The sequence below is a fragment of the Charadrius vociferus genome, unplaced genomic scaffold (genome assembly GCF_000708025.1).
Source record: "Charadrius vociferus isolate BGI_N301 unplaced genomic scaffold, ASM70802v2 scaffold97, whole genome shotgun sequence".
NCBI lineage: Eukaryota > Metazoa > Chordata > Aves > Charadriiformes > Charadriidae > Charadrius > Charadrius vociferus.
Window position 1 is genome coordinate 3,107,396 of NW_009649316.1, and position 12,183 is coordinate 3,119,578.

The 12,183-nt window shown below is 44.0% G+C and overlaps 1 protein-coding gene across 1 annotated transcript in view; it reads left to right on the forward strand.

Moving 5' to 3' along the window:
* GLI3 (GLI family zinc finger 3) overlaps positions 1–11,978 on the forward strand; it is a 209,126-nt gene extending 197,148 nt beyond the window's left edge. The window contains 6 exon segments of the mRNA XM_009889427.1: positions 979–1,128; positions 1,729–1,893; positions 4,507–4,797; positions 8,237–8,564; positions 9,738–10,875; positions 10,877–11,978. Of these exon segments, the coding sequence (XP_009887729.1) occupies positions 979–1,128; positions 1,729–1,893; positions 4,507–4,797; positions 8,237–8,564; positions 9,738–10,875; positions 10,877–11,978 (3,174 nt within the window).
* Positions 11,979–12,183: the final 205 nt, after the last annotated feature.

Below are 12,183 nucleotides of genomic sequence, written 5' to 3' on the forward strand. Positions count from 1 at the left end.
CTGCTGAAATTCCAGCCTTCATACACGTTTGAAAGTTCAGGTGTAGGGTGCTTTTGTTGTTTTCTGAGGCTGTGCAAAAAATTCAAAGAGTTAAACCTCGAAAAAACCAAACCAATCATGCGGCTGGCCCTGATTCATCTGCCCTCTTCTGCTCAGAAACACAATCAGTGAGAATTAAAGCTGCGTTTAAATGCTCTGCTGAAGTGGATCTTAGTGAAGGGAGCAGAGAAAGCTGCTTTTCTGGAAGGGTAAAAGGCACACAGCCCCAGCCTGTCTCCGGAGACACTCACGCAGATGACACTGACCGCAGCAAGACATGTGCATGCGTGTCAACAGGCCTGGGACAGGTGTCGCTCCCAGAGACTTTCAAGCAGTGGCATACTTAGCAATGGCATAAGCTGGCTTGATGGATGCTTCTGTGCTCAGAGTTTTTAGTTACTGCGATGTGTAGGGGTTTGTTTCTGCTGCCACAACACGTACACTAACCCAGTACATTTACTGAAAGAAAATATGGTGAGCTAAAAGTTTTGGTGTGGAAACGTGGTTTAGCAGTTCTGTTGATTTTTCAGGTTGGAGAATGTGTTTTTCAAGGCCTGATTTTGTAAACCTTGTTTGTGTTGAGTGGCACTTAAGTAAGGCTTCCCTGATCCGGCAAAGCATTACTCCATGTGAATCACGCAAGGGGTGCCGTGCATGAGATTATCCAGGATCCATTTAACAGCCTGTGTCCCCGAGGCCTGATCCAAAGCCTGTTGACGTCAACGGAAACAAATTCATGGGCCTTAGTGGACTTCCAATGAGATCTATAATTTGAACCCCATGATCGCTTTGGAGCGCAGACAATCTTCTTACTCTTTTAGTACCGCAGGATCCTGGTTCACACCTGAGCCTCTGGTGCCGCTCCAGTGCGAAGTTACAGTAAGGCTGATGACGATGTTACATTTCTGTTAAGCTGTAATCTCTCTTCTACCCGAACAGCATATAAACAATGACCACATACACGGTGAGAAGAAAGAGTTTGTGTGCCGATGGCTGGACTGTTCCCGGGAGCAGAAACCGTTCAAAGCCCAGTATATGCTGGTGGTCCACATGAGGAGACATACAGGGGAAAAGCCACACAAATGCACTGTGAGTAAAGGGGACTGAGCCCCAGGCTCAGGCAGGGGAGCTGGGGCTGTGCAGGGAACAGAGTGGTGCAGATGCTGCGTTCTCTGATCCCTTGTCTGTCAGACATTTGTTGGAGAAGAGACTACCATGTCTGCTTCATTATCCAGCTCGCCCAGATGACAAGAGCTTTAGGAAAGAGGAGGCACTGGATAATTTGGCCCACTTCCTCAAGTTTAAAGTGCAAAGAAGGCCCAAAAGGCATTATTAAGCAGGGCTCAGTTTGCTTAATTATTTAAAAGCATTTTCTCTTACAGAGCTATGTCTGGGTATTATTGCTGGCCACCAGCCTCCTAATGACTTTGCAATGGATTTCTGTCTTAGAAAATATACACAAATACTGTGCTCCCCTGTAAGAGAAGATTTACATAATGCTGGAAGCATTTTAACTCGAGCTGTGACGGGGTTTGCCTGGGTAAAATTAAAATATGAAAAATCAAAACAAAATTATGTTGGGCAAGCTTATGAAGGCTTGGGATGTTGCTAAACTTTTATAGGTCAGCTTTTACTGTTTCCTGCAAATCCAAAGATTAAAAGTAATCCAGACTTACTTCTTGTCTGCAGTTTGAAGGTTGTACAAAGGCCTACTCCAGACTAGAAAACTTGAAAACGCACTTGAGATCTCACACTGGAGAGAAACCATATGTGTGTGAACACGAAGGCTGCAACAAAGCTTTCTCCAACGCATCCGACAGGGCCAAGCACCAAAACAGGACTCATTCCAATGAGGTAAGTAAGCATAGCTTCAAAAAAATAATAACATCTGGAGTCAAACAGACTTACAATGTGATCATAGCAATTTATTACAGAGGACGGGCACAGAAACCCTCAGCAACCTGAAAGGGATAAGTTCTAGATGGGTCTTACGAGCACAGTCACTCCAGTGTCATAGGGACCTAAAGAGGCTGTGGGTCGTTTTATTAAGTGTAAGAGAGTTTTAAAGGAGGAGTGATCTAATGGAAACACATGAGTTAAACCGGAGACAGATCCGAGCTGAAGCACTGGGGTTGTTCTCCCAGCCCCAGAGCTGGAGGGGCTGGTGCAGCCTCCCGAGTGTGTCCCCTCGCCTGGGCCGGTGGGGACACCTGGTGGCTGCACAGCGTCCTTCTCGGCTACTGCAGACAGCTACAGAGAAGTCTCCATGGTTTGGAAAGTCTAGGTTGCCCTCTAAGTTATGAGTTACACCTTTTCCTTCTTCTCTGGGCTTTTTCACTCTTTCCATCCTGAACAGACCTCACGGAGTAGTGATGCAGTGGAAGGAATTTGATCTCTCTCAAGCAAACCGGCTGTGGCAGTCACAGCCGTCTCCCATACTCTCAGTGTTAACACCTCTTTATTACTGTGTGTTTCCTGTTACTGCTGCCCCCTCTTTCAGGAATCACACCATCTTCATGCCCCGTCCTTGTTCTGTTGCCCCATTTCAGGTTACACAGGGAGTCACATCATCTCAGCCTCACATCTCGGAGCCCAGTCTCTCCTCCTTGAACTGTCCTTGTACCCCTTCTACTTTAGCCTAAAGTTGGAAGTACTGGAAAGGGAGGACATACCAGCATGGTGACTGTGTAGTGTGGAAAGCATAGCAGCTATATCCATTTCCACAGGGTTTGTATCCTGCTCTAGCTGCCTGTCAGGTCTGTTGCAGGCATTCATTTGGGCTGGCAAAATCTCCTGGGAGCATTCATCTTCCAGTCCCCTGGTCCCTGCAGCATCTCCTGAGTCACAAGGGAAGCAGAGAGCATTGCACATCTCTGAGTTCACCCCATCCCTGGAGTGTGTGCTCTCAGCAGCCCGACTAACAACAGCACTGAAGCCCAGCAGAAATTTTGTGAATTGTCACCAAGGTAGAAGGAAGTTCACCAAGTCTCGCCGACAGCTGACTGAGCTTTTTTTTTCATTCACTGTCTGAACCAATCTGTCACTTAGGTGATGCCTAAGATCCTCTCAAATTTAAAGACATGACCCCTACTGCCTGTGTTTTGAGATCAGGATTTCATGTCTAACAGTAAGTCACCAAGAAGAGGTTTCTGCTGTGCATCATTTCTGGTAGGTGCAGCAGCAAAGGCAAATGAAAAATTGCCTTCACCATTATTTCACAATGAAACAGGCTAATAGTCTTAGGCAATGTATACTGATGAGTGCCATGAATACTGTGGAAAGCACAGACCCAATTCAGCACTTCCTCGCAGTGCTATTTTTGGTTGTAAGTAGGTAACCTATAGACAGATTTAAAAGTAGCTGACGTATCTTGATGCAGATATGCTTTACGCTTGTAGAAGAGAGCTAACTTCCATAGCATCTTGAGAAAACCTGGCTCCGTAGCTCAGCATCAACTTTGAATTGCTCATGATCGACATTTTTGCTTCTATTCAAGTCAATAGGAGTGTTTTTCCACTGACATCAGTCAGGCTCAGGCCTTAGACAGCCATGAAGAAGCTACATTTGTCAAAGGCTCCACAGTGCCATGTGTAAGCAGACAGAGAACCCCTTTGAGGAACTCTGTGTGAGGGTCTCTTTTTGTTCTAGAGAACTGGTATAAATAACACTTTAAAATAGTAGTTTCTTGGGAACAATTCAGTAATAAAAGTGAGGGAACGATACTTTGTTTTCCAAGGCAGTTAAAGTGTTTAGGAAGAGCTCAACTCTTCTTTCTAATCCTCTCATAATACAAGAAAAAAGTCTTTGCTAAATTATAAGACAGTGAGTTTACTTTATTTTACATCGTTTAGTGAACTAGAGAAATGCACAGACAAAGAAAGTGGGTCTTAAAAAAAATGAGTGTTAGTTATGCTAGTAGCACTAATAGCACCAGATTATATGTTGCTGCAACATGAAAATGCTTATGGTACTGCATCCTGTGCTTAGACATTATACTGGTGATCTGAAGGAGCCAGGAAAAAAATGCTTCCTCAGCTAATCCTGGCTGAACAAATGTCCCAACATGTTTTGAAGGGGGTTGTTTGCCTCTGAATGTCAAGGAGTAAGTACTGGGCAGACTACAAACAGGGTATCAAACTGCTGAGGGCAATGGAGAGGACAGAAAATTAGGCCAGTCGTCATAAATTGCCATATCTCTGTTGACTCTTCTGTTATGACAAGTCAAAACTGTGCCAGTTCATATCATGAGAGACTCTGCCCTCTGCAAACTATGCAGCATTAATGGGTACCATCAAAACCAAGGGGAATTAATAGGTTTGACTAGGTCTGGTCACTGTAGAGACCATAAATTAGATAACAAATTCACTGTGAAAGCGTGTAACTGTAACACCAGCTGTGCTCCAAGGAGCTCTTCAGAAGTCCCACGTGGAATTAAATCTAATTTAAGTGTTTTTCCTGTCTTGGCAGAAACCATATGTTTGCAAGATACCGGGCTGCACAAAGCGCTACACAGACCCCAGTTCTCTCCGGAAACACGTGAAGACCGTGCATGGCCCGGAGGCACATGTCACCAAGAAGCAGCGGGGAGATATCCACCCGAGGCCTCCACCACCGAGAGACCCAGGCAGCCACTCTCAGACCCGGTCACCAGGCCATCAGACTCAGGGTGCAATTGGTGAGCAGAAGGACCTCAGCAACACTACCTCAAAGCGTGAAGAATGCCTCCAAGTGAAAGCGGTCAAGTCAGAAAAACCAATGGTATGCAATACACCGTGCCGCTCCCTTTGTCCTTTTTCTTCTTGCAACCAGTTAATAATGCCTTTATGAAATGCTCAAGCCTGTAAACTCTAGCTCACAAGGTTAGGTTTTGTGAGGTTTTCTTTTTCGTTTACATTGTAAAATGTTTTTAAAGCCTAAGAAATAGCAAATAGAAAGATTACATCTAGTCTGTGCAATATGCAGTAAGTGCAGTGTTGGCAACTGTCACAATAATTGTTTCTCTTAAAGCTTCATCTTTCGGAATCAGCATATTATGAGAAAATCACAGTTCTCATTTTTAAAAAGGCATTTTTTTCCACTCTCCTGTTTACAGAAGAGAGTTAGAGAATGTGAATCCTGGAGGCTCAAAACCAGAATGCGAAAAAAAACAGGTCCAAAAAACTAAAATGATGTTATAGATGATGATAATTTTTGGAGAACCTGGGGAAACAATCAGATTTTAGAGGCCCGAGATTGCCAAGTCATGGATCAAACTGAAGCGAGATAAATTGACTTTCTTAAAGAGCAGGAGGAGATCACAGAATCATAGAATGGTTTAGGTTGGAAGGGACCTTGAAGATCATTTACTTCCACCCCACTTGCCATGGGCAGGGATACCTCCCACTAGACCAGGTTGCTCAAAGCTCCATCCAGCCTGGCCTTGAACAATTCCAGGGATGGAGCTTCCAGAACTTTCCTGGGCAACCTTTTCCAGTGCCTCACCACCCTCATAGTGTAAAATTTCTTCATCTCTATTGTGATGTGACCTCTTATGTTAATCTGATACTTAATTTAACTTGACCAAGTTAACCTAATTCCAATTTAACTAAATTGAGCTGAATTAAGAGTCTCTGCAGGTCTTTTCACTGGTTTACCTTAATGTATTGCATGAAACCAGCATAACCTTGAATATTGAAAGGACCCTATTCCATCTTTTGACATGCTGTCTTAAATAAGTTCTTCGTTCACTTGCCTGCATTTTATATGCCATCCATCCTCTTCGCAAGGGTTAAAACTAGCAAAGGCAGTCACTCCATCCTTTTCCACATCTGGGTGTACAATTCATCTGGAGGCAACCCTTGGGGATTACAAATATGAGTCCTCCGAATTCTGCTCTTATTGTTAATCAAGCTGCAATTCAAAGTGATTACTCATTGAAATACAAGTTACTGCTACATTGTGCCTAAAGCTTATGCCCAAACTGTGGAGTATTAATCCTGAATTCAGAAACTTCCAAGGGTGCAGAGTTAACTCCCAGCGAAGTCTCAAGGAGGTCCTGTGCTATCTTTGGTGATGACTACCTTAGCTTACAAAGGAACAGAACCCTTTCCCCTCTTGCTTAGCTAGGTAAATCGGTAGTGTTATTGAGGCATGTTGAGCATAGACGGTTTTAACATGAATAAAATTTGCAGGAGTGGGGTATGAATGTTGACTGCTTACATAGTATTGAATATTTCTCACTGAAAAGTATCTTCTGAAAGCACTTCTGTATTTCCTGCTTTTCATTGTTTGTATGAATTAAGATATATTTTCTGTTTTTCAACTAATCCAATGTCTTTTCTGTCTAATGCTCTTAAATGTCTTGTTCTAACTTCCTAAGGACAGTGGGTAATAAGGTGAGGGCATTTTAACTTTTCTGGTGTTTTTGTTTTTGCAACATTATTTATGTCTTTATTTTAGCCTTCTGCCTGTTGTCCAATCGTTCCTTTATTTAGTAATGTGCAATCCATCAAGCTCATTCCCAAATGTAATGTGCTGTGAGCATTTTGCAACACTTGACATGTGAAAAATCTGGCTTACATTGGTGAAACGTCTTCAGAAATGTCTTTGTACCTTCCCCTCTAGATCAGACATGCATTTTTTTTTTCTGTATTGCACATCTAGAAATGTGTGTTCCCCATAATACCATTCTTACTTCTGTTACCTACCTCACTGTGATTTTGACACGTGGCTCCAAGAACAGGCTTTTGACCATTAGTACTCTTCTTCCATATGGCAAGGAGCTGTTGTCCAGAAGCACAGACTCTCTTCTGTGTAATAACATTTGTTTCTATTCTTGTCACCAAATCTGCCATGGCCAGGATTTGGAAATGAACATGCTCAGTGCGGCCTCGTAAATTTTAAGTATCATCGTTCAAGTTAGAAATAATAAAATAGTTATTGCATCTTAATGGACTCCTCGGGGGCATATGAAGCTACAGTATTGCCATGAATCTGTGTCTTCATTCACTCATGTTAAGAGTGAGAGCCGTCACTGCTACCTCAGAAATTCTAGCCAGCATTTGTCAGTAAAATGTGCAAAAACATCACAGGCTGGCAGGCAAAAAATAATTTAAAAAAAACAACATAAACCCCAAAAGTGAAATACTTACATGAAACTGTTCTTGGGAGCAAAATGATACTGCATGCCTCACAGATTTGTGATCACACTGATACAACCTATAGTAAGATACTACATCCAGAGACTTTTGCCTGTCATGCTGTCTGTTTCATCTGTCAGTCTATCTGTCTGAGTGCTCCAGTTTGTCAGAGAAATTTTCCCATTCTTTTATGAGAACTTTATGAATATAAAAAATAAATCAAGGCCGTGTTTCCCCACAGCAAGAATTCTGCTAGAGCAGCAGGGAACACTGTCTGTTAAGAAAGAAGGAGCCATTGCGGCGGTTTATATCCCTGTAGATTAGCAAGCTGTAGTGTGTACTTAAATTCTTAAATTTAAATTCTTAAATTCTAATGAAACGAAGGATGTGATTCAGTAGATCATCGCCTCCTTGATTCGGGGCAGAGGTGCTATAAGTCAGAGCGTGCTGCTAGGGTCCCAGGACGCTGATAATATGATACAGTATTTTTGCACTGATGCTTTGTTCCTGTTTTGTTACATGCCAACATTTCAGGCCAACCGCTGCTCGTAACAATGAGCCTTAAGCTTGGAAAATACTTACATTCTTCAGCCGCAAGTCTAATTAAAAAAACCCAAATTCCAGTGTTGTTGGAGTCTTGTTTGTTTGCTTGCTTGCTTCAAGCCTAGCAGTGTAAATTAGACCTCGTTACGTGGCTGAGTTCTGATTTGGTTTATTGACCCGAAGTTTCAGCTGGGAACAGCGCATACCCAAAATAGAGTATCCATACATATGTGCTCACGAGTGAGATGAAGTGATAGAAGCAATTACGGGAATAACTGAAATAAATGTCTCATGTGGATATAGTGTATACAATCAGCAAGGTATTAAAGTGGATTTTAATCATGAGTTTTGCAATTGCATTCATTGCAGTTAAAATCAAGTTTCTAGAAAGCTTCTTAATGAATGATCATCATTTAATGCTCAACTTTTCTTCACATTTGGTTTTCTTTGCCTCCATTTAGACCTGCATTTGCTGCAAGTTCTTTGTTAATGTTGTTTGCTTAATCCTCACGTTCTTTTGTTTCTTACTTCAACAGACATCTCAGCCAAGCCCTGGTGGTCAGTCTACATGCAGCAGCGAACAGTCCCCCATCAGCAACTATTCCAACAATGGGATCGAGCTTACTCTGACTGGTGGTGGTAGTGTAGGAGACCTCAGTGTCATCGATGAAACCCCAATCATGGACTCTACCATTTCCACAGCCACCACAGCACTTGGCTTACAGGCCAGGAGGAATATGACAGGGACCAAATGGATGGAGCAAGTGAAATTAGAAAGGTTGAAACAAGTTAATGGAATGCTTCCAAGACTGAACCCCGTTCCACCTTCCAAAGCCCCGACCTTGCCGCCTCTCATAGGAAATGGTGAGATACACATAACAGGAGTGGTAACACTTTTTGTCCTTAAATTCGTTGCTTGCTAGCTCAATCTTGCAACCCTTGCAAAAGAGTAGTGCAGCTTATGAAACTCAGCAGCTGTGAGAATGGTTCGTAAATTGATCACTTTCTGTTTATCCCCTCATTACAAGTCTTACTACCCATCCCGAGAGAAGTCTGATAGTCCCACGTTTTACAGAACAGGAGCCAGGAAGGGAGCCATGCATCACGTTTTAAATATTCCCTACAGTTAAAGGTTTGGACTCAAGATCATCATAATCTCTTGTTTCGAGGCAAGGCAGATGAAATAAATACCTGACAGTTTATTATATGGAAGCCTTTCAGATGAGGGCTTAGGAAAGTACCCATTGCACAGATGTGTTGGGCTGCCCTTTAAATAAACTGTTTCCTCACATATCAGTAATCATACATATAGATACTACTGCTACAAAAGGCAGATGTCCATGAATGGGAGCAAGGTGAGATTGAACTCTGAAGATCCATAGTTGTTTTTGTACAAGGAGCTGCTCATTGCCAAAACATACGTCCCTGCTGCCTACAACGTGCCCGTAGGTTTCTGCACTCCACCCAGCAGTGACAGCCCAGGTTTTCTGAAACCCGTTCAATCAAAAGAAACTATGTAAAATTAAGAAATGTATTCTGTTTACTCAAAACCAAACCAAAACAAGGAAACCAGCAAAAATGTTTTGCAGTTGTTGTTAGGAGTTATTTCAAGAATATTTCAAGAAGTCTTAGAAATGACCTTGAATAGCCTCCAATGTGTATATTTTGCCATTCCATGCAAATGCCTGTTCAATTATATTTTGCCTTTAAAAAGCTCCCTTAACAAATGTGTCCTTCTGGCACATCAGTCAGCGTAGCTGCACTGCAGGCTGGAGCACTACAGCAGCTGATGACAGTTTGTGGCTATGGCCTATAAATTTTGTGCTGGGATTCACACTGAAATGTTACCCTTGAGTCTCTGAATTAGCTCTTAACCTAAGGACACAGTTTTTATCCATACTTCTTTCAAGAGCACTGCTATGATTTGCTGTGATGATGCAGGCTCTTCCTCCATACTCCCTTTACTTCTTTACTGGGTGTTCTCTGTACCAGTTTCTGGGTGATGCCCATTTGTTTAACTGTGAATTTTACCTCCAGGTACCCAGTCGAACAGCAGCTGCAGCGTAGGAGGATCCATGACTATTCTGCCCAACAGAAATGAACTTTCCAGTACGGACATCACTGTGTTGAACATGCTGAACAGGAGGGACAGCAATACTAGTACAATCAGTTCAGCCTACCTGAGCAGCCGCAGGTCCTCTGGAATCTCACCTTGCTTCTCCAGCCGGAGGTCCAGCGACGCCTCCCAGGTGGAGGGAAGACCGCAGAACGTGAGTGTTGCAGACTCCTATGACCCCATCTCGACAGATGCCTCCCGGCGCTCCAGTGAAGCGAGCCAGTGTGATGACCTGCCAAGCCTTCTCAGCCTCACCCCAGCCCAGCAATACAGGCTGAAAGCTAAATATGCAGCAGCTACTGGTGGACCCCCACCAACTCCACTGCCTAACATGGAGAGGATGAGCCTCAAAACAAGGATGGCACTCTTGGGTGACTGCAGGGAGTCCGGAGTATCTCCACTGCCTCCAGTGAATGCCCCTCGAAGATGTAGTGATGGTGGGGCAAATGGTTACAGCAGGAGGCATTTTCTGTCTCACGATGCTCTAGGAAACGGGACGAGGAGAGCCAGTGATCCAGTAAGAATAGCCTCTGACAACCTCTCTGTCCCTAGAGTCCAACGTTTCAACAGTCTTAATAGCTTTAACCCTCCGGCTTTGCCTCCATCCATGGAAAAGCGCAACCTTGTTCTTCAGAACTATACCCGTTCTGAGGGTGGCGTCTTCCGTGGCTTCAGCTCCCCCTGTCCTCCAAGCATCAGCGAGAACGTTGCCCTCGAGGCTGCAACAATGGAAGCGGGTGGCAGTCTGAATGATGAGGATCTCCTGCCAGATGACGTGGTTCAGTATCTGAATTCCCAGAACCAGGGCATGTACGACCACTTGTTGAACAATGTCCTAGACAGCAACAAAATGCATCACAGCTCCATGTTAGGAAACAACAACCCCGGCAACTTTGACCAAGCCCCTCCACCAAGCAGTCAGCAGGCCGGTTCTGAGGCAAACAAGAGCGACTTGCCCATTCAGTGGAATGAAGTAAGCTCAGGAAGTTCTGACTTATCTCCTTCGAAACTGAAATGCGGTCAGCGCTCTGCGGTGCAGCAGACTCGGGCCTTCGGACTGGCAGAACGGCTATCAGAATCTGGTGGAGAACAACGGTTCCTACAGTTTACAGCAAAACACAGTTCTTGGCAGCGGAGCCGGTAATTCTTTCAGCGTGCAGCCCAATAAGCCTTACAGTGAAAGCATCAGCAGGCAAGTGATGATGTCTGGGGCAATGGACAATTCCTGTGGCGTGGCAGTTCAAGGGCAAAAGCTGAGAAGCAGCAACATGGGAACAGTAAGTGGGAACCAGCAAAATTTCGGGCATCCCATGGCATCCAGCGATCAAGCCACCAGTATGGCAAATGGGATGCAGAACAGGAATATGATGGAACAGGAATATTTGCAAAACCAACCAGTTGGGGATGGCGTTCATTACCAGGGAGTGAATCAATCCGGTCAAATGATGCTAGGGCAAGTTAGTCCTACCTCACAAAGCAGCCTGTATCAAGGGCCGCAGAGTTGTCCACCAGTGTCTCACACCATTGGTAGCCAGCCTTCAGGTTTGTTGGTGGCCAAAAGTTACCAGCCGTGCTCTAATTACAGCGGCAACAGACGTCAAAACATGTTGAGAAACAACCTGGCACAACAGCAAGGACACGTAAGTGATGGCAACCAGACGTACAGGGTAAACACCATTAAGATGGAGATGCAAGGTCAATCACAGCAGTTCTGCTCTAACGTGCAGAATTACTCTGGTCAGTTATATGACCAAACCACGGGCTTTAGCCACCAAGCTATGAAAACAGGTTCTTTCTTTGGTTCGGAAGCTAACTGCCTGCTGCAGGGGACTGCGACTGCAAACTCATCAGAGCTTCTTTCCCCGGGGGCTAACCAAGTGTCGAGCACAGTTGACAGCATTGACAGCAACAGCCTAGAGGGTGTGCAGATTGATTTTGATGCTATCATAGATGATGGGGACCACGTCAGCTTAATTTCGGGAGCCCTGAGCCCGAGTATCATTCAGAATCTCTCCCGCAATTCCTCACGCCTCACCACTCCCCGAGCGTCTCTTACATTCCCAGCTATGCCCGTAAGCACAACCAACATGGCTATTGGGGACATGAGCTCTTTGTTGACCTCACTTGCAGAAGAAAGCAAGTTTCTTGCTGTTATGCAATAGACATAAAAAAAAAAAAAAACAAACAACAAAAAACCCTTAGGAGATAACAGATGAAAAAAAAAGACTCATATTTTTTAGTTGTGTATGTATTTTAGCAATCTCATCTCACCTAAATGGGATGTGTTTCAAGTATATTCCTTTTATGGAATAAGGACTCTGAAAACCCTAAAGTGTTCTAGGGAGAAACTGTCTTCCATTTCAGTTT